Source organism: Mastomys coucha, unplaced genomic scaffold (genome assembly GCF_008632895.1).
Source record: "Mastomys coucha isolate ucsf_1 unplaced genomic scaffold, UCSF_Mcou_1 pScaffold22, whole genome shotgun sequence".
Taxonomy (NCBI): domain Eukaryota; kingdom Metazoa; phylum Chordata; class Mammalia; order Rodentia; family Muridae; genus Mastomys; species Mastomys coucha.
The window spans coordinates 136,372,311-136,396,965 of NW_022196905.1; the positions used below are offsets into that span (position 1 = coordinate 136,372,311).

Consider the following 24,655-nt stretch of genomic DNA (forward strand, 5'->3'; position numbering starts at 1 on the left):
GAGAGAGAGAGGGAGAGAGAGAGAGACAGAGAGAGAGAGAGAGGGAGACAGAGAGAGAGAGAGGCACATGTGCTTGTGTTTGCATTGCATGGCATATTTGGAGGTCGGGTTTCGGTCCTGGTCTTCAGTCTTGTTTGAGACAGGGCCTCTTGTCCACCACTGTTTCGTTGGGGTAGCAGGCCTGGAAGCTTATGGACATTTGAATGTCTCACTGTCCCATCTCCTCACTGTAGCTCTGACATTACAAGTGCACACTGCCGTGGGTTTGGGGAATTTGAACTCAGGTATTCACACTTACACAGTAGGCACTTTACCCACCAATCTACTTCACCAGCACCCCTCTGTATTTCTGTCATGTGGTTACTGTCCTTGTCTGTGTGGGGATATGGGTGAGACCAGGATCCTTGCCAGGGAGCTCCTATTGAGCCAGCAGATGGACCGTGTCACAAGTGCACCTGGGTCAGAGAAGCCCAACTGATGGAGAGCGCCTCCCTTAAAGCACCTCTTACGTCTCTTTGGCTAACTGCCACCTTGCAAAGTGACAGATTCCACAGGCCACATCCTCTCAGCCCCACTTCGAGCTCTGCGAGATAGCATGTCTGACCCACCCAGGTCACCCCCTGTCCTTCCCTACTGTGGATGATGTGGACCCCAGAGGAGCATCCGTTAGCCTTGCTATTGCAGTAAACCTCACCATCATTGAAGTTCCTCTTCATAATAGGAAGAGTGGCATTATTTTCCAGTTGTCTGGCAAATGTACAGAAGAAAGCCATCAGCATCTCTAATGGGCCCTTCAGCAATAACGCAGTGATCTGCATACATCGGCAGAGGCAGTGTCATCCTTTGCTCTGCCATGGTACTTCCCCCTACACAGCTGGGTTCTGTGGTGACAGCTGATAATGTAAGGCACTTGGATATTTCCACGCTTATTGTTTGTGTGGTTGTCCATAATGATAGCCATGAAGTGCCTTCTCATCATGCTCCTTGACCAGCCCAGGAAGTCTGTAAGGTGTGAGGAGCTTGGACTTGGCCTCCCTGCTGATGAGTCTGTCAGATCCCTGGGGTTCAGTCGGTGAGGGGCCTGCTGCAGAAGCCTGAGGATCCCCAGCACCCATGACAAAGCCAGGCCAGGTAGCACACACCTGTAGTCTCAACACTAGAGAGGCAGGAGCAAGAGATCCCAGGGGCTTATTGGCCCAGAATCAGCCAGCTCCAGGTTCAGGCAGAGAGGAGACATCAAAAACTAAGATGAAGACTGATAGATGAGACCTTTGGCTTCCACATCTATGTGAATGTGTACATATGCACATCCACAAATACCTATATATATGTACATGAAACACATATAAACATATACAACATATACACTCCACTCATATACACACATGCATCCACCGCTCATAGAATACACATACACATACTACACATAATCATACCACATACATATATAACATATCACATATATACTTCCCATACACATGTACATATCACATATATGCTTCTCTCACACACATATACTTCCAATACATATATATATGCCACACATAAACATCCCACACACATATACATATCATATATATGCTTCCCATATACATACATATTGCACATATACTTCCCATACATACATACATACATATCACATATATATATACACACATACAACATACACATATATCACATGTGCACATACCACATGTACACTACACACATATCATTATAAATACCATTTCTAGAAATAGAGATCAATGGGTACATGAACCTCAGCTGTAGGACCGAAGTCAGGGTGACCAAGGTCAGCGTCCCCTGAAACTTTGAGAACCATCCTGTGCCCTAATCCCTTCACACTAACTTTTTTGCTTTAGACCTGCCCGGGTGCTTCATTTTTCTGGTCAGTGGATCTTACATTCATTTCCTTGTCATCCCTTGCTGTCTTGCACCCAGAAAGCATGTATTAAGCACTAACTGGTAGGTTTGATTATTTCTAGTGTCATGCTACTGGACCAAGATGGCTGGGCTATTTCTGGTGCCAGGTGGCACCTCCTCCCCCTGCAGGAACTCACAAATTTTGCAGAGAAGGCAGATGGAGATGTGATCTAACCACTACCGATGAGGCTGGTCAGGGTGCACATGGTGAGATGTTGGCTGGCAGAATTTGAGAAGGCAAATGAGTGGCTAGGTAGTACAACCAGAGAGGTTCCTGGAGGAAGTGAGGTTATGGTTAGGACCTGTGGGAGACCCATACTACAGCAAGAAATGGGCATCCCAGGCAGAAAGGGGTGTGGGAAGGAGAAGCTTACAGGGAAGGAAGTACCTGATCCCTGCTGCTGCTGCTGGATTTATGGTTGTTGTTTTTTTTTTTTTTACTGAGACAAGAGCCAGTGTGTGTGTGTGTGTGTGTGTGTGTGTGTGTATACCTATGTGTATACACACAGAAAACATCAAGATATCTCTCTCTCTCTCTCTCTCTCTGTCTCTCTCTCTCTCTCTCTCTCCTTCCCTCCCTCTTCCTCCCTCTCTCTCACACACACACAGGAAGACAGGTAGACATCAGGCCCCCCCTTCTTTTTGTCTCTGCCTTATTCCCTTGAGATTTGTTCTCTTTCTGAACTCAGAGCTCACCATTTTTTCTCTGGGATGGCAGCTAGCAAGCTTCCATGATCCTCTGGTCTCTGACTCCCCAGTCCCATCACTTAGGTTGTAGGGGCACTTAGCTTCACTAGTTTTTTATGAAAGTGCTGAGGATCTAAACTCTGGTCCCTATGTTTTCACAGCAAGTCTTAAATTCACTATGTAGTTCTGGCTGGCCTTGAATGTAAAGCCATTCTCCAGCCTTTAGCCACCCCAGTGGGATTACAGGCATGCTCTAACATGCCTGACTTCTTATTCTGGAATTGGGAGAGCAGCATATCTTGGGCCAAGTGGCATTAAAAGGGATCTTTATTTCTTTGATATCCCTCTGTCAGGATTTGGAGGAGACGGGCAAATGAGCCACAGTCATCACTGTGGTTTCCATAGGAAACAACAGGAGAGGTCAGAGAAGCTGTGTAGGAAAAGCAATAGTAGCATCTATGGTGGTCCCTGCCTGTGATTTGGAATTTGAATTGGCAGTAAAGCCTTGAGCATCCAAGAGCAACCACACATCAGGTTTTAAGTCATGACCTTTTTCCAGATGAAAGAATTATGGTCCAATCCTTTCAGCACATGAGGCTGTGCGGCATCAAAGATGGCAGCACCCAGCACCCTGAGACCATAGAAGGAAATGACACCCTTCACCCTAGCAATCTACAATACCCAGCTGTACTATACTGTAGGTCAAGTAGACTCTGTACATTTGGGGCAGGGGGTAGCATTCTGGCCACATTACTTACTCTGTCCTCAGTAGGGACTCCTGATCATATTTTGGGGTGACTTTACCATCCTTGATTTGTGGATAAGGCTAAAAATCTTGCCCTCTCAGGGCAGCCTGTGGGTTTCTTGCTGGTATCTTTGAATGGATAGCTCCAGCCGCTCTCCTTAGATCCTTGTTCCATGTGATGAAGCAGAGGTCTTCATCAGCATTTTCAAGATTTAGAGCACCATAAACTCCCTGAGTGTGGGGAGGCTTCTTTCTTGCTTTTGGTCCTTGAGAGTGGTCAGACCTAGTGGGAAGGACAGGACAAACCCAATCTCCAGCTACTCCCTGTCTCTGACAGATATGCAAGGCCCAGCAATATGCAAACAAACAAAAGTGAGTCACAGGGTCAAGATGTCAGAGTTACAGGGAGGTTCAAGTTTGTCCCTAATTCTGTACTGTTGGAGCGCAGCACCAGAGGCCCCTGATTCAGAAACCCAGAAAGTGTTCTGTGTAGAGAAGGGTGAGAGAAGTCTCCTCCTGGACAGATACACCCCTGAGGGGAGAAAAGGGAGGGGTAGGAGGCTGTCTCATAGGGGACACTATAAAGAATGGTGAATGGATGGCCTATCTTAGAGGGGATAGGAGATGGGTGCTCTGGACCTAAGGCTGGTTTATTCCAAATGGATATAGTAAAGCCTTCCCCCATGGGATCATATTAAGAGTGGGGCCTTTGGAAGGTAATTGTGACATGAGAGTGGAACTCCCTTGTATATATAAAGTTAATGCCTTTATTAAACAGACTGGGATGAGGCATGAGGATAGAGCACCTGCCTAGAATCCCCCAGTGAGGGGCTGGGGTATGGCTCAGTGGTAGAGCACTTGCTTAGAATCCCTCAGTTTGGGCCTGGGGCTCAATGGCAAAATGCTTCCTAGCATGCATGAGGCCCTGGCTTCCATTCCCTGCATTGAATTTAAAATGAAAATAGTGTACCAGAGAGTTCTCACCCTCTAAATACCACATGAGGGTTCAAATCAGAAGTGGGATGTCACCATCACATGCTGTTCCTGGGCTTGCAGCCTCCAGAATTGGGAAGAGATGGGTTTCTGTGGCACGTGTCACAGCAGCCTGAAGCAGCCCAGACACAGCAGAGGCTGCTAGCGTGGAACCTGGGCAGCCAGGTCAGGACAGTGGCACTCTCTTAAATTCATTGAGCCAGACTATTGCCATAGTCCAAGTAAAGGCAGACAGCCTCTGATGCAGGGCCTTGTGATGGGCTAGCTGAGTCCACATGGAAGCCCTGTCACCAAGAGACAGCAGGACTTGGCCATCTGGAAGTCCTGGAGGAAAAAAAAAAAGACTTGAAAAGCCAGAGGGAGACCAAGAGCCAGTGGCTGAGAAGCCCCAGATCACAAATTAGGTCCAGAAAAATCTAGAAGGAAATGCAGACAGCCATTTCCCACTCCTGCTTCACAAGATAAGAACATTTAAGGCTGGGAAGACAACATGCTGCAAGAACCCAAATTCAATTCCAAACTCTGGTGTAAAAGGTCAGGTGTGGTGGTGCATGCAACAGGAGGGGCCCTGGCAGTCAGTAGACTCTGGGTTCAGTGACAGACCCTGTCTCTAAAACCAAGGTGGAGTGGGGTTGGAAAGATGGGTCAGCAGTTAAGAGCACTAATTGCTGCTACAGAGGACCCAGTTTCAGTTCCCAGCACCCACATAGCAGCTCAGTTATCTGGAACTCCAGTTACAAGGGATCCACTATCCTCTTCTGACCTCCACAGGCACCAGGCACACAAACAGTACCCGTACATACATGCAGGCAAAACACTGAAACATATAAAATACGTAAATCTACAGTAAAGGAAAGAAAGACCAAGCAGGGAAAGAAGGTGGGGCAGCTGCCTCAGGAGGGACAGCCAAGGCTGACCGCTGGCCTCTCACACATGCACAAGCACATCTGTGTATGTGGGCATTCACACACACACTCGTGAACACAAACACACAGAGTGAGGGTGAGCAACACACACACACACACAGAATTTAACAGTAAAAGAAACAAAAGGAAACTAAAACTACTACACAGGCAAAATGGAAGCCTCCACAAGAAAAGGGCTCTACAAATCCTGCCCTTCTTAAAGCAGGCAGCCTCCTTGCCAGCGGAGATCAATCAAGGGCTAAGGAGAATCCCCTTAACAACTCATTAGCTTGCAAGAGTTCCGGATCTGCTCTGGGAACTGGCCTTTGGGCCTCCCCAAGCCTCTAGTTTCTTCCTGGTTGGGCTGTGCTTTTGCCAGAAATGCAAACCCCATCTGTCCCTCTTCCTCCATGCCCTCCAGCACCCCTCGTTTGGGGAAGCTTCATTTGGCTCAGGCACGGGGACACTACTCCACACAGAAACCATGGGGTCTGAGTATCTGCGAAGTTGCAAGTTTTCCTGCTGACGGTGGCAGAGTTTCAGCCAGGCAGCGTGTGGGGGGGCTGGCAGGTTTCCACAGAGTTCTGAGATGTCTCCCCCTCTGCTGGGCTCTGAATGAAAGGACAGCTGCTTCCTTGTCAGTCCTTCCTCCTCGTACCCTCCTCTCCATCTGTGTGACGCCCCTGGGATGGAGTTATGACTGTCCTTGGAGTAGCCACTGAAGTCCTTGGGGTGTGGGGTGCTGAGCAGACACCTGATTCTTCTAGCAGGGACATTCAATATCCTGCATAGACCACCTGATTCCCCCAAAGCTTCCCAGAGGCCCAGCTGAACCAAGAGACTTTTCTCATGCTCAAAACTCGAGCTGTGTAGAAACTGCTTGGCAGGGGTGACAAGCTCTGAGACTCCTGCTTGTTAAATGAATGCACATGCCCAAATAGGTCCTGCTTCCCAGCCAGCTGGTGCCAAATGCAGACTAGATGTGATGGCAGGCACGCCACTGGCCCTCCTGAAGGAGACTGCCACCTCCTCAGAGGGATTGTGCACTCCTTAATGCTGTGAAGGACCTGCCCCTGCGTAGTGGCGTTTGAGACACGGGCATTTAAGCTTCTATAATAAGCATTGTAAAGTACTGTTAGTCAGCTTTCAGAGAATAAAGGGGAGAAAGCCTTTCTAAATCCCATCTTCCCCGTGGGAGCTTCAATTTGTTTTGTCATTAGAGTCCTGACTCACTGCGTCCAGTGTGCTGGTAGTAGCAAGTCACTTACTTCTAGAACGCTCTAATGTGAAGGCCTGGAAGTTCACTGAGTCAGAGGAGCCAGGCAAGGATTAAAGAGTCCTGGTCTCCTCAGATAAAGACACAAACCTTCAGTCATATGAATATAAGATTCTTTGCCAGGTTCTACAAGAAAAGCCAGTGGTTTGGGCAAGAATGGGTCTTTGGCATCCCATGCCAGCTACCCCATGTGTTGTCCTGGTTTTTAAAAACCATTCCCATGATCCATTGCATGTTAAATAAACATTGCTGAATGTTTTACACTGGACCCCTGGGCACAGGGGAGAGTGAGAGCCAATACCTACGTTTGAGTGACAGTAACAGTCAGGCAGGACTGCTACAAAGTTTGCCTTCTGCCTTTGGGGGCCACACTCAAGCAGGGCGGACGCTTTGCCTTTAAGAGGCTGAATAATAAATCTTTTCCCCGCCAAATGATCTCTGTTGTATGTGTTCATCTCTGCTATGCAGTCACAGCCATTAACAACATACAGACTAAGGAGCATGCCTGTGTGCCAATAAAACTTTATCAGCAGCAGCAGCAACAATAAAAAGAACAAGAAGGGACCAGATTTGTCCTGTGAGCTCAGGTTTACTGAGCAGTGAGTGGAGCCTTACTTGATAGGCTGTTTGCTGGCTGCCAAGTGGTATAGAAATCTGATTTCCTGGGTGTTGATTGGCCAGAAGCTGTCACGTCAGATACTAATGTGTAAAGTTGCTAAGCTACAGGTTAAGGTTTTGCTGCTCTTGTAACCAGCTTTCTTTCTAACATCTATCTTCTTTCTCACTTAATTATATGTGTGTGTTCTTGTTTGTGGGTGTTTGTCTGAATGTGCAGATTGAAGCCAGACATCAACCTTCCATCTTATCTGTTAAGACAGGGTCTCTCACTGAGGCTAGAGCTCACTGATTAGAGTAAGCTGGCTGGACAGCAAGGATCCTCCTGCCTCCCCCTCCCTAGCACATGCCATCCCTAGCTTCTGGCTCCTTTACATGAGTTCCCAGGGATCAAACCAAAGTCCTCACACCTGCAGGGCACATACTTTCACTGACTGGGGCATCTCTCTAGCCTGGAAATTCTTTCTCCTGCTGATGCCACAAACTTTGAGTCATATTCTCCTCCAAAGCCATTTTAACTGTCCTGCTGGGTCCCTCTTTGACAAGCCAAATGAGTCTTTGACACATTGTATTTGTTTGAGTTACTTTGAGGAACATGACCTGACCCTGTCAGAGGTGGGTGGAAGAGAGCCTGAGCGCAGGATGGGGACATCACATGCCATGCAGAGAGGGAGAGCAGGAGCTGCTGTTCGTGGATGTTTTCAGAAGAGGGAGCCGGAGAACAGTGGGTAGCCATCTTTAGAGGCTTCCAGAAGCAATAAAGCAGAGGGCAGCTGCTCATGGAGACTTCCAGAAGTGGGAGCAAGAAAGCAGAGGCAATTCAAGGAAGCTTCTGGAAGGGACTGACAGTTGCCTAGAGAAGGCAGTGGGAGGAGCAGACTTTTGAACCATATTGGAGAGCTTGTATGGACAGAGGTGCTTAAGGCTATGTGGTGCCTTCAGATAATGACAAGCAGTGATTTGGGGAATATGGCAGGCAGAGCCAGACAGTGAGATGGTACCCACCTGGTCCTGGCAGTCACCTGTCCCACCTCCAAATCAGAAACATGCAGAAAGGGGATCGATCCAGCAGTAGGGAAAGGTCATGGATGTGTGACCATGGGTCATACCCCAGTCATACTCCATTGTCCCTGTTGCTTGCTTGGAGCCCTGAAATCCTAGACTGAACTCAGCAGAATGGAAGACCGATCAATAGCAAACCAGACATCCCTCCACAGTGTGTGGTGTAGACACCAGCTATGGGGCAACAGCAACGAGGGGAGACTGCAAAATGGAAGACCATCATCTTCTGCTCCCAACACTGTCAGACTCAAGGGCAGAGAAGTAGGGACCCATGGTCCTATCCTGCTGGCTTTGGCCCTGATAGTATGATGCTTGATCTTTGTTAATAGAGTAGCAGGATCCTGTGCTCAATGACAAGAGTTCACTTGAGCTGCCTGTCTCCCAGTCTTCCTGCCCTTCAGTGGCCAGCCATGCCTCATCCTCTCCTCTGAGTCAAAGCTCAAGGGTTGCCACTTCTCTTCCAATTTGTTTGGTCACACAACAAGGTGGCCCTGGGTCCCAGAGCCACCACCCTGATCCATGCAGCCCCTGTGGCAGCATACAGGGGGGCAGGTGACACCTGACCAGGTCATTGCTGGGGCCATCCACAGGGTCAGAGAAGCACCTAGCCCTAGGTATTTTTCCCTGAGCCAAGACAAAAGACAGGCAGTCAAACATGCTGTGCATGGGGGCAGAGGAGGCCCCAGAGGATGCCTAGGCCTAGCCTTCATTCAAGGAAGGTTTGCGAAGATGGGGCTGGAGAGCAGAGACAGGCAGGGAAAGTGTTCAGTGAGGCTGTGGAGACTCGGAGGATCAATTAAACTTCGTGAACATCCACTGCCCCTTCACTCAGCCACAGAGGACCTCAGAGATAAAAGATACAGCAGTGGCCCTCTCTGTGGAGCTCAGGTGGCAGGAGTAGAGGCTAGACCTCCAGAGCTATCAAAATTCGTGGAGGGTGAGAGCACTCTCCCGTTGCAGCCTTGCAGGTGTCCTTGTCTCTCCCTCTATTGCCCTGTTTCAGCTGCCTTGCTCACTCACAGAATCCCAGCTGCTCATTAGCCACACTGACCTCCAGCTCTTTCTCTACCCGGTATTTCTGGCCTGCATCCCACCCTAAATGTTAATGCGTCTTTTAAAACTTGAGGTGAAATTCACAGAACACTAATTTCGCCATTTTAAAGAGAACAATTCCTAAGGTAGTAGATTCAGAGTGTATTTCTACCTCTTGCAACTAAGTCTCAGCACAAGAGATTTGTCTCCAAGAGTTCCTGCTTCCCTCCCATCCCAACCCTTTTCCACCCCACACCTGCTATCTTCCCACCCCATTCCTGCTCCTCTCCTACCCCACCTCCTTTCCACCTTACCCCTACCACTCCACCCTGCTCCCCTCTCACCCCACCCCTTCCCCACTAAACACTGCCACCCCATCCCCTGGCATTTCAAAATGGAGTCACTTACGCTGTGTGGACTCAGGGACAGGCTTCTTTCACCCAGCACAGTGTTCCTGAAGTCTGTTCACCTGAAAGCAAATGCCAGTGCCAGTGTCCCATGCCTCATCATGGTAAAATATGCTCCTTGTTCACCTGGAGATGAGTGTCTTCTTTTTACCCTTGGGCTGTACCGCACAGAGCACTGTGAACTGGAGTGAAGAGTTTCTTTAGGTATATGCATGTGAATACAGCTGTGTGCAGCTTCACATAAGTGTATGGAGGAGCATTTAGGTGTGTGCAGGTATGTACATGTATGCTACTGTACATACAGGTATATAAGTGTATGCTACTGTGTACATATCTGTGGATACATACATATATGCAGGCATGTGTGGGTACATATATGTGTGTATACTGTCAGTCATGTTCAGGTAAATACAGATGTGTGCAGGTGCATACAGCTGTGTGAAGGTATTTACATGTATACAGATCCATACATGGGTATTGAAGTGTGTGTTACTATGTACATGTGCATGAATATAGACATACATATACAAGCACATGTATGTGGGAGTATGTGTGAATATGACATGCAAATAGTCATATTCAGGTGAATACAGGTGTGCATAAGTACCAGTGTATACACATGTGCAGGTGCATTCAGGTGTGTGCATCAGTGTATGGGGTATGGAGTATGGTGTGTGCCTTGGTCCCCTTCCAGCTCTGCAGTGGTTTTCCTGCTTTAGTCTGAACAGCCCACATCTCAGGTTGCTTCTGCTTGTCTCCAGGAAGCAGGCTGCTAGCATTCTTGCTTGCTGGTCCTCCTCGGCCTTCATCCTTTGCATCAATTCTGAATCTTACCAGGGTCGCCATGAATTTCCAGGCCACCCCACATACACCCCCAGTGGCTTGGCCACCTACTAACTCAGTCGCCTCTGTGAACTTGATGAACGCAAGGCCTGACCAGTCATTTAAGTCACTTACAGAGTATTAAATACCAGGACAGGGCTGATTCTAGCTGTGCTGACTCTCGGTCCACCCTGTTTGTGCCCCATGGTCCCCAGGATTACACAGACTACTCAAGGAGCCACAGACTGAAGGACATAGTGGTGTCCCCTCTGGGTTCTGTCTGGGACAGCCCAAGGTGGCATCAACAGGAGAGATGAAACTGATTGGCTTGCTCAGGCAGGTCACTGGAAGTGTGAGTATCCAAATGCTAACTGAGTGAGCCATGGGACATGTTCCCAGAAGGAGAGGAGAATACTAGGGGAGTCCTAGGGACAGCCCAATGGGGCCTCACGGGCCAACTTTGAAAGGACAAGTGTCTGTAGACATTCCTCAGACCAGCTCTGCCATGAGCTGCTTATTTGTGTGTGTGCATGTGTACATGTGTTTGTGTGTGTTTATTTGTTTGTGTGTACATGAGTGTGCATGTGGTTAGGTTCATCTGTGTGAGCACAAATCTGAGTGTGCATGTGAGTATGCATATGTTAACCTATGTGTATGTATATCTGAGTGTGTGTGTGTGTGTGTGTGTGGAGAGATTTGTTTTGTTTTGAGACACTCCTTGTTCTCATTGAATCAGCTGGGCTGACTGGCCAGAGAGACTCAAGAATCTGTCTGTCTCCATCTGCTAAGCTCCAGAATTGCATATGTTTGTCACCATGTCTGGCTTGAAAATATATTGTGTGTACATGTATGTGTATGTGAATTTGAATGTGAGTGTGTGTGCGCATGCGCACACGCCTATATGGATAAATGAGCGCAGTACCCCTAGCAGCCAGAAGCGGATGACAGATTTCCTGGAGCTGGAGTTACAGAGGGTGTGAGCTGCCTGGCATGGATGCTGGGCACTCATCTCAGGTCCTCTGTAAGGCACTACATGCTCTTAACCTCTAAGCTATGTCTCCAGCACTCATGTCTGGTTCTAGAGATCAATCTCAAGTCTCCATGCTTGCGGCAGGTGCTATGCTGCTTGTGCCATCCCGCCTGCCCCCAGGGTACCTTGTGGAGAAGGGACAGAGCCTGCATGCTCTAATGTTAAGCAGAGACTCTGCCTTTGTTGTATAATGTACAAGGCCATTGGAGAGTATGCGGTATATGAGTATGCGGGGAGGAAAAGGTCAGGTGGTCCCCCTGGAGCCAGAAAGTGGACCCCAGTGAGGAGGACATCTGTGCCAGGACGTCATCAGAGCACATCGTGGGACCCTGGCTGAGCCTTCCTCTGAGCCTCTCATACTTATCAGATGAGAGTTTGACAAAGCACTGTGGATGCGCCTCTTTCCATCTCCCAGAATCTAAGCTGCGGGACCAGCCCTCCTGAGGCCAAGTTCTTGAGTGAATTTTGCACTAAAACCCTCCCAGATGTTGTGTGTGCTGAGAATAACAGGAACCCAAGTCTCCATGGCAGGAGAGGTGTTTGCTTCAGGAACCAGTACCTCCCAGATATGACATACATGGTGGCTCTGCTCAGTCCATCATACCCAGGCAGATGCATACAGGACACCAAGCAGCCTTGGTCACTGTGGTGAACCCAGTCCATCTCAGGATCTCTCTCCACAGGTTGGTGCCATCGGAGATGAGGAGGAGTGGGTCACCCTCTATGAGGAGGAGAATGAGCCTGATGCCCAGATGTTGGAGATTCCAAACCTCACACCCTACACACACTACAGGTGAGAACCACAGGTGGGAAGCAACCGCAGCTGGATGTGTTTGTAGTATGAGAAACCAGATGGCATATGGAAATTAGGATTCTCAAGTAGAGATCCGCGGAGATGGTTTAGCTGGTAAGTGCTTGATCTACAAGCATGATGACCTGAGTTTGGATTCACAGGAACCTGCCTGGGGGCCATGGTACATGGCTATAATCCCAGCACTGGGGCTTGCTAGCCAGTCAATCTAGTTAGAGTGGTTAGATCCAGGTTTAGTGAGAGACCTGTCTCAAAAAATAAGGTGGAGAATGATGGAGAAAGATACCCTATGCCAACCTCTGGGTTCCACATGTGCACCGTGTTGGTACATCAGAACACACATGCATGAACATACAACACACATGCACACACACTCATACAAACACAATACACACACATAAACTACATATATACACACTCACAAGGAAGTCTATAAGTAGCCATAACCATACGTACAAAGCCTTAAGCAAGATACACACACAGTTTGAGTAGTGTTCCAATTCATGGTTGGCTTTTAGGCTGACCACGTGTTTCCATCAGAGCATACTGTGGAAAAGGCTCACTATTGCAGTCATGAAATAACCAGGAACCGCAGGCCGTAGATGCCTAACAAAGCAGATGACCCAGGCACCCCGTTCTGCCTCCCTCTTCTGTGACCCTGGAGTTATTCTTCTCACTAATCAAGTGCTTAACATGGCATTTAACCTTTCACTCCTGGATCCTGCCGCTTACCCTGGCAGTAAATCCCCAGCCTTCACCAAAGGGAGTGTGATCATGAGCTGTTAGCTATGCTATCAGTTCCCGTAACATCGGCTCGAGAGATGAAATTTCCAGTTAGCACCAGATGTTGAGTTTGATAATGTCATTGTTCTGCCAGGATGGATACATTCTGTGTAATCAGGGGAACGAGGGAGTAAGGACAAGCAATTCAAAGACTGAAAGGTGAAATTACAGCTTCACGAAGAGCATTTATTCAGTACAATACCAAAGTTAGAAATTTTTTTTTTTAAAGACTAACAAGAGAGTTGTTTTTGATTCTGCTCATTTGAACACTCTTCCCAAGCTTATGGCAGATAAGTCAAGATACAATATACTCAATCCTTAAAAGGAAAACATGTAATTTCAACGAGCCACTAGGACTCAGGATTTGGCATGGGAAATCACATGCAGCTGTATAATTGACCTAATGATCAGAAACCACATTAAGGAAGAATGTCCCTGTCTTAAAGTCACACTAATTTAGGAGGTCTCTGAAACAAGCATTATGTGTCCTTGCTTAGGATTTTCGCTATATGTAAATTCAGTTCAAATAATTATATCGAGGAAGACACGGCCAGGTATGATGGTGCAAGCCTGTCATACCAGCCTCTGAGAAGGCTAAGGCAGGAGGATTGTAATTTCAAGGCCTTCCTGGGCTACAGAGTGAGTTCAAGGTCATACCAAGCAATATATCAAGGCTATGTCTCAGAAGTTTAAAAAGAGCTGGAAGCATGGCTCAACAGTAGAGCCCCTACCTAGAATCCCCCAGTGAGGGTCTCAGAGGTAGAATACTTGTGCTTAGCATACTCAAGGCCCTTTCCTTCTAAGGAAGTAGAGATCAGTCTGATTAATTGAAGGCCTCATGCACTTTTCACTATGCTACGTGCCAGGATAGATATGGACTACAGCAATACCCTTGGCCATTCAAAACCCTGCACTTCAAAACGGTGTCTGGTGACAACATTGTGGTGTTTGGTTCTAATGGAGGACCTCAATCCCCTAGGCTTACCCTGAACTTGAGTCAGCCAACAGCAACCAACCACTTAATCTTCTACCCATTGTCTCTGCCAAATCGGCTTCACCTGGGAGCTAAGTCAGTCTGAGTCCTAGGAGACCGTTTTCTAGAGGCTTTGAAGGAAAGGCAATTCTTGTTTTTCTGTTGCTGTCATAAAATACCCGGAGCAAAGCAGTTTAAGGAGGGAAGGGTTTGTTCTGACTCAGTTCAAGGGTGTGGGCCACGCTAGCAGGAAGGTAGTCATCCAGCAGGAGAGGGAGGCAGCTGCTCACATGGCATCCACCAGCAGGGGGCAGAGAGCTGGGAATGCCTGTGGCTTGCTCTCCTTCATGTGCACAGTCCAGAATCCCAACTAGGGAATGGTATCACTTACAATGATCAGGTATTCCCACCTCAATGAATCTATTCAAGATAATCCCTGCAGGCATGCCCAGAGGCCTGTCTTCCAGATGTCTCTAGATACTGTTAAATTGACAATTAACACTATCCATCGTGGAGGCCATAGATGGGATCTATATTCCTTACCATCACAATTAGGTGTCCTTGAGTGATGGCCGTTGTGGCACTGAAAGACGTGTGTGAGGAGCACCCAAGGAGGCCCTGGTCTTCTCTGCTGCCTTTTGCTTTGGAATAACAGCAGTTCATGCTTTTACCTCCAGGTTTCGAATGAGGCAAGTGAACATTGTAGGCTCCAGCCCCTTCAGCCAGTCATCCAGGGTCATTCAGACCCTGCAGGCCCCGCCTGATGTGGCTCCAACCAGCCTCACTGTCCGAACAGCCAGTGAGACCAGCCTGCGGCTACGCTGGGTGGTAAGTTAGGGGCCTCGGGTGGAAGCTACTAGTCAAGATTTGCTGGGGAATCAGAGCTTAGCTGTACCACATTCGGGCAGTTTTCCTCATCAAAGCTAATCCCATTATTAGACCACAAAGTATTAGATTGTACGATTAGTGTAAGATCTAAGAACAGCCCTGGATTTCTTATTAATTGGTAGCATTGCTTGCTCTCTTCTTGGAACTCCGAGTGCTCTTTGCGAGGAGAATACAGAGAGTGCTAAGTGCAGGATCTGTAAGTCCTTAAGCTTGGTCAACACAGAACCAATACTCAATATTTGTAAGAGAGCCAGTCCAGTGTTTAATCAGAACGTTTATCCTTCAAAATTAAACCAAATTACATTAAAGGAAATTATTTCTGGCAAAAGTTACTAAAAGAATTTTGTTGAATTGACAGAAGAAAAGTTTCAGGGAAGGTAGATCAGAAAGTTGTAGGGATGAGGCCAGGAAGATGTGGCTCAATATGTAAAGCCCCTATTGCCCAAGCACAAGGACCTGAATTCAGATCCCCAGCACCTGTGTATAAAGGCAGGCATGAGGGTGCACAGCTTTATCCTAGCAGTGAGGAGTGGAGACAGAAGAATCCCTAGAGCTTGCTGACCAGCTGTTCCTATCACATCTGCACCATAATAGCCATTGAGGTACACAGAGACCCATGTGTGAGGAACATCCAAGAAGGTCTTCATCTTTTCTGTTGTCTTTTGCTTTGGAGTTGGTGAGCTCCAGGTTTAGTGAGAGACCCTGTCTCAAAAAGTACAATGAAGAGTGGTAGAGAAAGACATCCAACATCAACCTCTGGTCCTCACAAACACATGGATGTGAACATGTACATGTGTAGGCAACCCAGTGTGCTCACGTGCGCATACACTAGAAAGTTCTAAGAAAATTCACCTAGGAACCATGCTTCCCATGGAGTTAGACCCAGAGGATGGGTTTATTCTTGGTGACCTTCAAAGTTGACAGTTATGAGGTGTCCACTCACACCAGCCTGTCCTTCATTGGCAGCCTTTGCCTGATTCCCAGTACAATGGGAACCCCGAGTCTGTGGGCTACAGGGTGAAGTACTGGCGTTCAGACCAACCATCCTCAGCTCTGGCCCAAGTTGTCAATGACCGTCTGGAGAGGGAGCTGACCATCGAAGAGCTAGAGGAGTGGACAGAGTACGAATTGCGGATGCAGGCCTTCAACGCCATTGGGGCTGGGCCCTGGAGTGAGCTGGTGCGGGGACGCACTCGGGAGTCAGGTGAGAGGGAGGTAATGCAGGTATGGAGACGAGGTTCCCTCTGTGTCTCTGTAGAGATGGGCTTTTGTGGCCTTGAATTTCCATGTCCCTGGGTAACAGAGTCTCCCCCGTGTCTCACCTGTGTCTGAGCATCAAAGTGTTCCAGGCTTTGATGTTAAGCAAAGCTTTGTATTGGCTCTCTTAGTGTTTTCTTTTGTTTTGTTTTTGTTTTTGTTTTTGTTTTCCAATTGCTATGATAAAACACACTGGCAAAGTAACTGAAGGGACAAAGGTATTATTTGGTTTACAGTTTGGTGAAGAAAGCATGGTAACAAGAGCATCAGGCAGCTGGTTACATTGTAGCCACAGTTAGTTACATTGTATCCACAGTTGGGATGAAGACAGTGATGAATGCTGCTGCTTAACTTGCTTTCTCCTTCATACTCCATCCAGGACTCCAGGACAGATAATGATGCTACCTCCTAAGTGGTCCTTCCCCCCTTAGTTAACACACTCAAGACAACTCCTCATAGACATGGCTAGAGACTAACATACTCCACGTAACCCTTCATAGATGTGCCTAGGTGCTTTACTCCTAGACGATTCCAGAGCCTGTCAAATCAATAACCTATATTAACCATCACCTATTCACAACTGTTCCTTTGGATTTAAACAGGTGCTGGGCTTAATTTTATGATTCTTAAAGCTGATTATAATGTTTATTGTCAATGATAAAAAAAATCAAGAAGCAGAAATTTCCTATGGGATGTCTTTAATATACCAGGCATCAGACCCTGCTCTTCATGAATGAATGTATACAGCATGTTCAAGGGTCTGGCTGCAGTAACAAGTGGGCCCCTGAATGGCTCAATACAGTGGCAGTAGGTGTCTTATTCATTTGGATCCGAGATGGGAATCCTGTTTGTTGGTGGCTACCTTCTGCTGGGTCATTCAAGAATCCAGGCTCTGGTTTACCATAGAATTAGTCACAGTGCTGGGATTACAGGCACACACCACCATGCTCAGTATACACACACTTCCCTGGCTGAGCCACATCCCAGACCCAAGGAATGCTCTGATTACACAGTGTATGTGTGGGGATCCAGCAATGCCCCAGTGAGCATTCCTGCAACAGCACCATTGTGGTGACTGGTGGATCTCTGTGGAGACCCTGATTTTTAAAGTGGCGTTTCTAAGACCAGTCAGAGCTGTCTTCCAACTGTAGCTTTCATTATATCAGCAAGAAAAGACACAGACTCACTCAGCTGTGATCACATGGAGGCCTTAAAACCTTTTCGTCTTCCTCAGCTAAGTCTGTGTGACAAGGAAGGGACCTGGAAATGTTTTTAAAATACAGTTTTTTGTTTGTTTGTTTGTTTGTTTGTGGTGGTGGTGGTAGTGGGGTTTTTGGTTTTTGGTTTTTGGTTTTTTCAAGACAAGGTTTCTCTGTCTAGCCCTGGCTGTCCTGGAACTCACTCTTGTAGACCAGGCTGGCCTCGAACTCAGAAATCTGCCTGCCTCTGCCTCCCAAGTGCTGGGATTAAAGGCATGCACCACTACCACCTGGCTTAAAGTATAGTTTTAAATCCATCAATAGACAGACCAGCAAAATGTTTCTTTGAAGAAACAAAACTTTGCATAGAAAACTAGAAAGCCATGGATAAAAAGTATTTTTTGAAGTTTTAAACTTATCAACAGGCACAAAGGAAAAAAAACAGAAAAAAAGTCACCCATAGCAACAGGAGCTATGCTGGACTAGCCACTGTGGGTCTTCCTTAGGTGTTTGCTTGTTCATGGGTGTGCATGTCCATGTGTACATGCACAGGTACACATGTGTGCATGCACATGATGGAGGCCAGAGGTCTACCTCCTTTGGGACAAGGTCTCTCATTGACATGGAACTTGTCAATTAGGCTGGACTGACAGTCCAGCAAGCACTGAGGATCCTTCTGCCTTGGCTTCCCCAGCACAGGGATTACAATTGAGAGCCACCACATCTGGCTCCCCCACATCCCCGGTGCGTAGTGTGTGTTGCCTGCATGTAATGTCTTATATGCCTGGTACATGCTGAGACCAGAAGGGGGCATCAGAGCCCCTGGAACTGTAGTTATAGGCAGTTATAAACTGCTTTGTGAGTGCTGAGAACTGAACCTGAATCCTCTGGAAGAGCAGCCAGTGCTCTTAACTGCTAAGCCATCTTTCTAGCTCACTGCTGTAAAACAAAAAACAAAAACAAACAAACAAACAAACAAAACCATGAGTACTGAGAATCAAACTCAGGCCCTCATGAGTGCAAGGCAAGCATTCTGCTGTCTGAGCTATTCATGAGTCTTTCTAGGACCCAGCCCTCAATGCCCATGCAGGGCCAGAGGGGACAGCCTGGAATGCATGGATGCTGGGGAAGAACCCAAAGTCCTCTTTGGAGACAGTGCTCTTCTAGAGAGGACCAAGAGTGCCTGCCACAGAGATCCACCTTTGTCTGCCTTAGCAGCATAGAAAACAGATGAATCCAGCACAGCTTGTGCCTGTGTTGGGTTTGTGTTCTGATATGTGCTATATGTGTGCTTCTGGGATGCTCCCAGAAGAGAAATTAATGTACAAGTCTGACTGCAGAACCTAAAAACACAAAGAACAGCAACAAAAAGGTAGATCAATCAAGCCCCATCAAAATTAAAGTGTCAGGGCTTTAAAAAGGAATATAGGAAATATCATATAGGAAATGAAAAAGACCTCAACTGGAGGATACTTCTCCAAGTGCTATGTCTGACAAAGAATTCAGCTATAAATATCCAGCACCTCTTTCCTTCACAATGAAAAGGCAAATGATCCTATTAAGAATGGAGCAAATGTCTGAACAGACAGTTCTCCAGAGACGGAGACAAATGACTAATAGGCACATGGGGAGGGGCTCAGCATCATTAGCCAGGAAGGAGATGCAAATCCAAGTGATAAGGAGATGCCACTTCATACCCATAGGAAGGTCAAAGTCAAACCATGACAGAGTGAATGCTTGTGAGGTGTGCAAGATTCAGAGCCTCCTACATCGGGCAGCACTCGGCATTGTGCAAAACCTGAAACAGACTCACCACCCAACACAGCTTTCGCACTCTTAGGCATACCCTTATCTTGTGGTGATAGAGTATGTGATAGGAAGCATTAGCTAGCTGCAGCTCTCATTCCTGGCCATAGTTGTGGTGTCAAGGAGGGGAGGTGGCAGGAATGGGATGCAGATGCAAAGAGGGTTCAGGGAGCAATGAGAACTTGGCTCCATTGCTCACTCCGCACACTTTCTCCTCTTAGGCAGTCCGAGATCGTAGTCCAGGGCACATGCTACCCTCCTTCAGCCTGGGCCTCCTCATCTCTGACAACCTAATCTAGATAATCCCTCACTGGCATGGACAAAGGCTAATCTAATCAAGACACCCTTCCCAAGTGTGCCCCAGGGTCTCATGGGTGATTCTAGATCCTGTCAGGTTGACAGTTGATATTAGCCATGACATCAGGTAATCAAACAGTCTTCCCTGAGACTTAAAAATAATGACACTAGGGCCAGCCAGATGGCTCACAGGCAAAGGCACTTGGCTCCAAGCCTGACAACCTGAGTTCAATCCCCAGGACTCACAGAATAGAGAGAATCGAATCCTGCAGGTTGCCCTCTGACCTCCACATGCTTGCTATGGCATACAAAGTCCTACCCACACGCATATACATAACCCTCACCACATCCACACATGCACACATGCACAAATTAATGTAATAATCTCACAGTCCCAAATGGAGGCTAGAAACAAAACCAAACATTTTGAACCACATTTAAATGACATGTAATAATAGCTTGAAGCATGGTCTAATGGTCTGTGACAATCTGTGACATACTGTAATGGTTAATGGGACTTGAAAAGAGAGGTGGAACAGGGAGCAGTGGTGAACAGCAGGGAGAACTCCCCTGCAGAGAAAAACAGGTGAAGAAGGAGGAAATACACAAAAAATACATTGTGTTTCTGATGAAAGGGGAGTTTCTAAGAACATATCAAGACTTAAGATAAATTGGAAAAGAAGTCGAATATACCTTGGAACAGATAATGGGTATAATTCTTCTTCTTTATACCTTCAAAAATAAAAAAAGGGTAGGCTTTGTCCCAGGGAAATTTGAATCCACTGAATCTAGCAATATGTCATTTCCTGTTCTTAATAGCCTTACCTGGCAGTCTCTTTCCTAGTCGGAAACTGCAAGGTTCAAAGCCCAGTGCTAAGTCACCAGGCTGTCCTGGCTCTTTGGGGACACAGCTGGGCTTCCTGTGAGTGAATGCTTACATAACCACATCTCCGAAAAATCAACAGTGGTTTGTGGGTCTGTATCGAGAAGTAGGCACTTAGAGCTGCCAAGATTGGCCCGACAGGAAACAAGTAGGGGTCCAGGAGGTGGACCAATTGGGTTGCTATGACGATGGCCTCTCTCTCTCTTTACAGCAGGGACAGTTTTCAGAACACGGCACAAATGTAGTAGGCATACAACACATTTGGGGTTGTGATCTTATTTTAAATCAAGTCAGAAAATGGGGTCGGTTACATGCTTCCACGCTTGTAACAATAGCACCTCCTTTGTTCTTAGTGATCCAAAGTGCTGTTTTATTGCTTTTTAAAAATTAAAATAAGCACCTATGTAAATAGTTTTCCAGATAAGACCATAGTAGCATATGAGGTACCCTGGGAGCCCCTGCAGGTAGACCACAGTGAGACATGGCTGCAAGGTGTATGGCACAGACAAGCCCTTTGCCTCTGAGAACTCAGTCAAGTCAACAGTGACTGTTGCACTAACATTTTGTAGGGAAACATGAACAAATGACTGCTTACCCCAGAGAGTGCACCAACCACACACCAAAGTAATGATTAACCAAGTCCACCTTAGGGAACCAGTGAGCTTAAATGGGCTCCCTTACAGCACTGGTGAAGGGTTACTGACAGGATCATGGGTGACCCAAAGCAGCTGCATCACCACAAACTCCCACCCCTTGCAGCTGAGGAAGGGCAGGAAAGAGTAATAGCTGGAATCTTAAGGTGGGGGCTGTGACCCTCCCTTCCCCTCTTCCAACTTGAAAATACCAGTAGCTCTGTCAGCCAATTGACCTAGCTCCCTGTGATGGTCTATATTGTCAATTTCACAGGATCTAGGATCACTTAGGAGGCAAACCACCAAGCATACCTGTGAGGGATTAACTAGATTAAATTAACTGAAGTGGGAAGATACACCCTACGTGTGGGCGACACCATTCCCTAGGCTAGGGTCCTGGACTAAATAAAAAGGAGAAAGTGAGCCGAGCACCAGCATCCATCTTGTGGCTTCCTGACTGTGTATGCCATGTAAGCAGCTACCTCATGCTCCTACCGTCATTGCCTGCCCCACTGCCATGGATTGTGTACCCTCAAACTGTGAGCCAAAACCAACCCTTCCTCCCTTAAGTTGCTTTTATCGGGATATTTTATCAGAGCAATAGAAAAATTACCAACATACTTCCTCGTTGTTGGGATGGAATGACCATGTTATACAGCAGTGGTCCTTGCTGTGCCCTCATACATATCCATGTCATCTCACTAGATGAATAAGTAAAGGCATGACTTTGAACTGCCATGGCTAGGAGGAACTTTCATCTTCTAGTTGGGCTGACTGCCAATCATTCCCTTTCAAATGTCGGGAGGATCACTGAGCTCCATCCCCAGAGGTGTATACATACAGTGTTCTTATTTGGGGGCATCACAGACCCATCCTGGCCAGGGATCTAAGGCTGAGTGGTTAGGAGAGGGTATCTAGGATCAAGTATCAGATATCTAGGGGAGAAGGGTGAGAGGCTGCCTCTGTGGTGCTGGACAGGAAGCTAGCCTTTCTCAGGGTGGATGGATAATGACTTCTGCCATGACTTTCACTCCAGAAAGATTCCTGGGGGTGGAGAAATGGGCGAAGGTGGATGCCACCCCACACCCATACCCAGTGTCATCCAACAGCTTGCTCTGTTAGGCTATGACTTGAATGGTATCTCCCTTCCTCTCTTCCCTCTTCTCTTTCTGCACACACTGCTGGCTATAAACTTGACCCAATCAAGCTCAACCATTACCTAGGGCCTTCATGAGTAATGGTAATTTGTCTGAAAATTTTTATTGGAGATTGGGGAGACAGCTCATTTGGTGAAGGGTTTGCTTTGGCAGCATAAGGACCCAAGTTCAAACTCCAGAACTGAGATAAAAATGCCAGACATGGCAATGTGTGCCTGTCTATCCAGTGCTAGAGAGATGGATAGAAGAAGATCCCTGGGCCTCACTGGCCATTCCACCTAGCTAAACCATGAAGCCCCAGGTAAAAGTGAGAGAACCTGTCTCAGATAAAACAAGATGGACAGTGTCCTGGGGAGTACTACTACTCAAAGTTGGTCTCTCACTTATACAAACATACACATGTACAAATGGAAACACACTCATGCACATGTGCACACATGAACAGACATGAAAATAGAACAACTGTATAATCTTGTGGCAGTGCATCCCAAATGGCAGCTTGAGTAGTGAGCATGTTCCCTCATCGTTGTGGAAGCCTGAGCCCAGGACCAGGTGTCCAGAGGCTTGTACCCTATGGGAGGCTCTGTCCTGGATCTTCCATAACAGAACCACAGCCTCTGCCGTCTCCCTAGCTCATGCTTGCATCTCTATGATCTTCCTGTAGCACTGTCCTTGCATGTCCATAGTGTCTACAAAGCTTTCTTGCCCACCCCACACAGCACTGCAGAGCCATATAGCCAAGCCCTGTCACACAGCAGAGATGCTATGGCCTTGAAATGTACCCTCCTTCAGCCTGGAAGTCCTGGGATAAGGTGTGTTCTTTAGGCCCAAGTCCAGGGGAGCCTTCTGCTCTGTTCAGCTACTCCCTAAAGAGTACATCTTCTGACCACTTAAGTACTCTCCTGAATCCATCCTTTCCTTCATGGACAGCCTTTGATGTGTTAATGGGTCCATAAACAAAAAAATCGGTAATTTATAAGAGTGTCCAACATTTTGACATTAGGATATGATATTGCCATCTAGATGTGTTGGGCTATATTCATAACTATCTTGGGACACATGTGTCCCACAGGCCACATATTAGACAGGACTGACAGAATATAAATACTTGTTTGTAAAGTTTTGCTACTGTCTATATTACATTGTATCTCATTCCTTGCACACACATACCAAGATAGCTGGTTCCATCAAAGAAAACTGAGACAAAATTGCCTAAATGCAAAAGAATTGTATTACATACATACAGGTTAAAAGCTGCAAGGACTGCCTCCTAGGCAATTCCATAACAAAACAGTCATGGAAATGAAATAGAATGAGAAAAGGGGAGGGATGTTTGAGGCCAACCTGAGCTACATAGTAAATTGCAGGCCAAATTGATATATAGCAAGTACCATCTCATGATCAGAGATATATTAAGGCTGGAATGATGGGTCGATCAGTAAAGTGCTTGCCTTGCAAGCATAAGGACCCGAGTCAGAACCCCAAACCCCATGTTAACAGCTAGATGTTGTAGCTCATGCTTGGATCTAACCCCAGTACTGAAAACACAGAACAGAGATCCAACTAAGTAGATCCAACTTAGTTCTCTGTTTATCTGCTTCTACTGATCGTGTGGGATTAAACTCAATTAGGAATCTGAGACATACACAGGTACAAGGCCAGACTCCCCTGGCCCTCCCCTCATATGCAGCAACATAATCCCTGGGGTCCATCCCTCTGTCCATCACCCCACCCCACCACTGTTTACCTCCTGTGTCTAACCCTCATGGACCTCCATGTTTAGATAGTGAACTAGAATCCATCTGAAATTGAGGAATTCCAAGATAAATGCCTACAGCTCTTTAAGTTATTATCCATAACAGACAGAGAACATTTTCTTTCTGGCCAGGCTCAGGTAGAATTGAGTTCTAAATACCCAGGATTTATGGAATTTGTTGCTCATATTAAAGAGATTTATATATGTGCTGTGCACCTGCAGGCTTATCTGATCCACCCTGAACACTCAGAATCATTGCTGTTTCAAGGACAGATTGAGTGGTGTGTGTGTGGGGGGGTATGATATGCATGCATGTGTTATGTATGTGTACAGGGGTATATGAGTATGGTATGTGTGTGTATGCACAGGTATTTGCATGTGTGTGGTATGGGCGAGTGCACGTGTGTGTGTGTGTGCGTGCGTGCGTGCATGCGTGTGTGTGTGTGTGTGTGTGTGTGTGTGTGTGTGTGTGTAAATGGCTCTCTGTTCATAGAAGGCAAGAGACAGTTGACACTAATTGTGTGACATGTTCTTATGCAGTTCCTTCAGCAGCTCCTGAAAATGTGTCTGCAGAGGCTGTCAGCTCCACCCAGATCCTACTGACTTGGGCTTCAGTTCCTGAGCAGGACCAGAATGGGCTCATCCTAGGCTACAAGGTACATACATGTTTATGTTGGTTTTGCTCACCTTTGGAGCTGGTAGTAAAATGCCACAGA

General features: G+C 47.0%; 1 protein-coding gene across 1 annotated transcript in view; it reads left to right on the forward strand.

The window, feature by feature from the left end:
• Positions 1 to 24,655, forward strand: part of Sdk1 (sidekick cell adhesion molecule 1) — a 976,484-nt gene that overhangs the window by 834,146 nt on the left and 117,683 nt on the right. The window contains exons 23-26 of the mRNA XM_031338568.1: positions 12,181 to 12,290; positions 14,742 to 14,892; positions 15,919 to 16,156; positions 24,480 to 24,595. Of these exons, the coding sequence (XP_031194428.1) occupies positions 12,181 to 12,290; positions 14,742 to 14,892; positions 15,919 to 16,156; positions 24,480 to 24,595 (615 nt within the window). The remainder of the gene's footprint in view (positions 1 to 12,180; positions 12,291 to 14,741; positions 14,893 to 15,918; positions 16,157 to 24,479; positions 24,596 to 24,655) is intronic.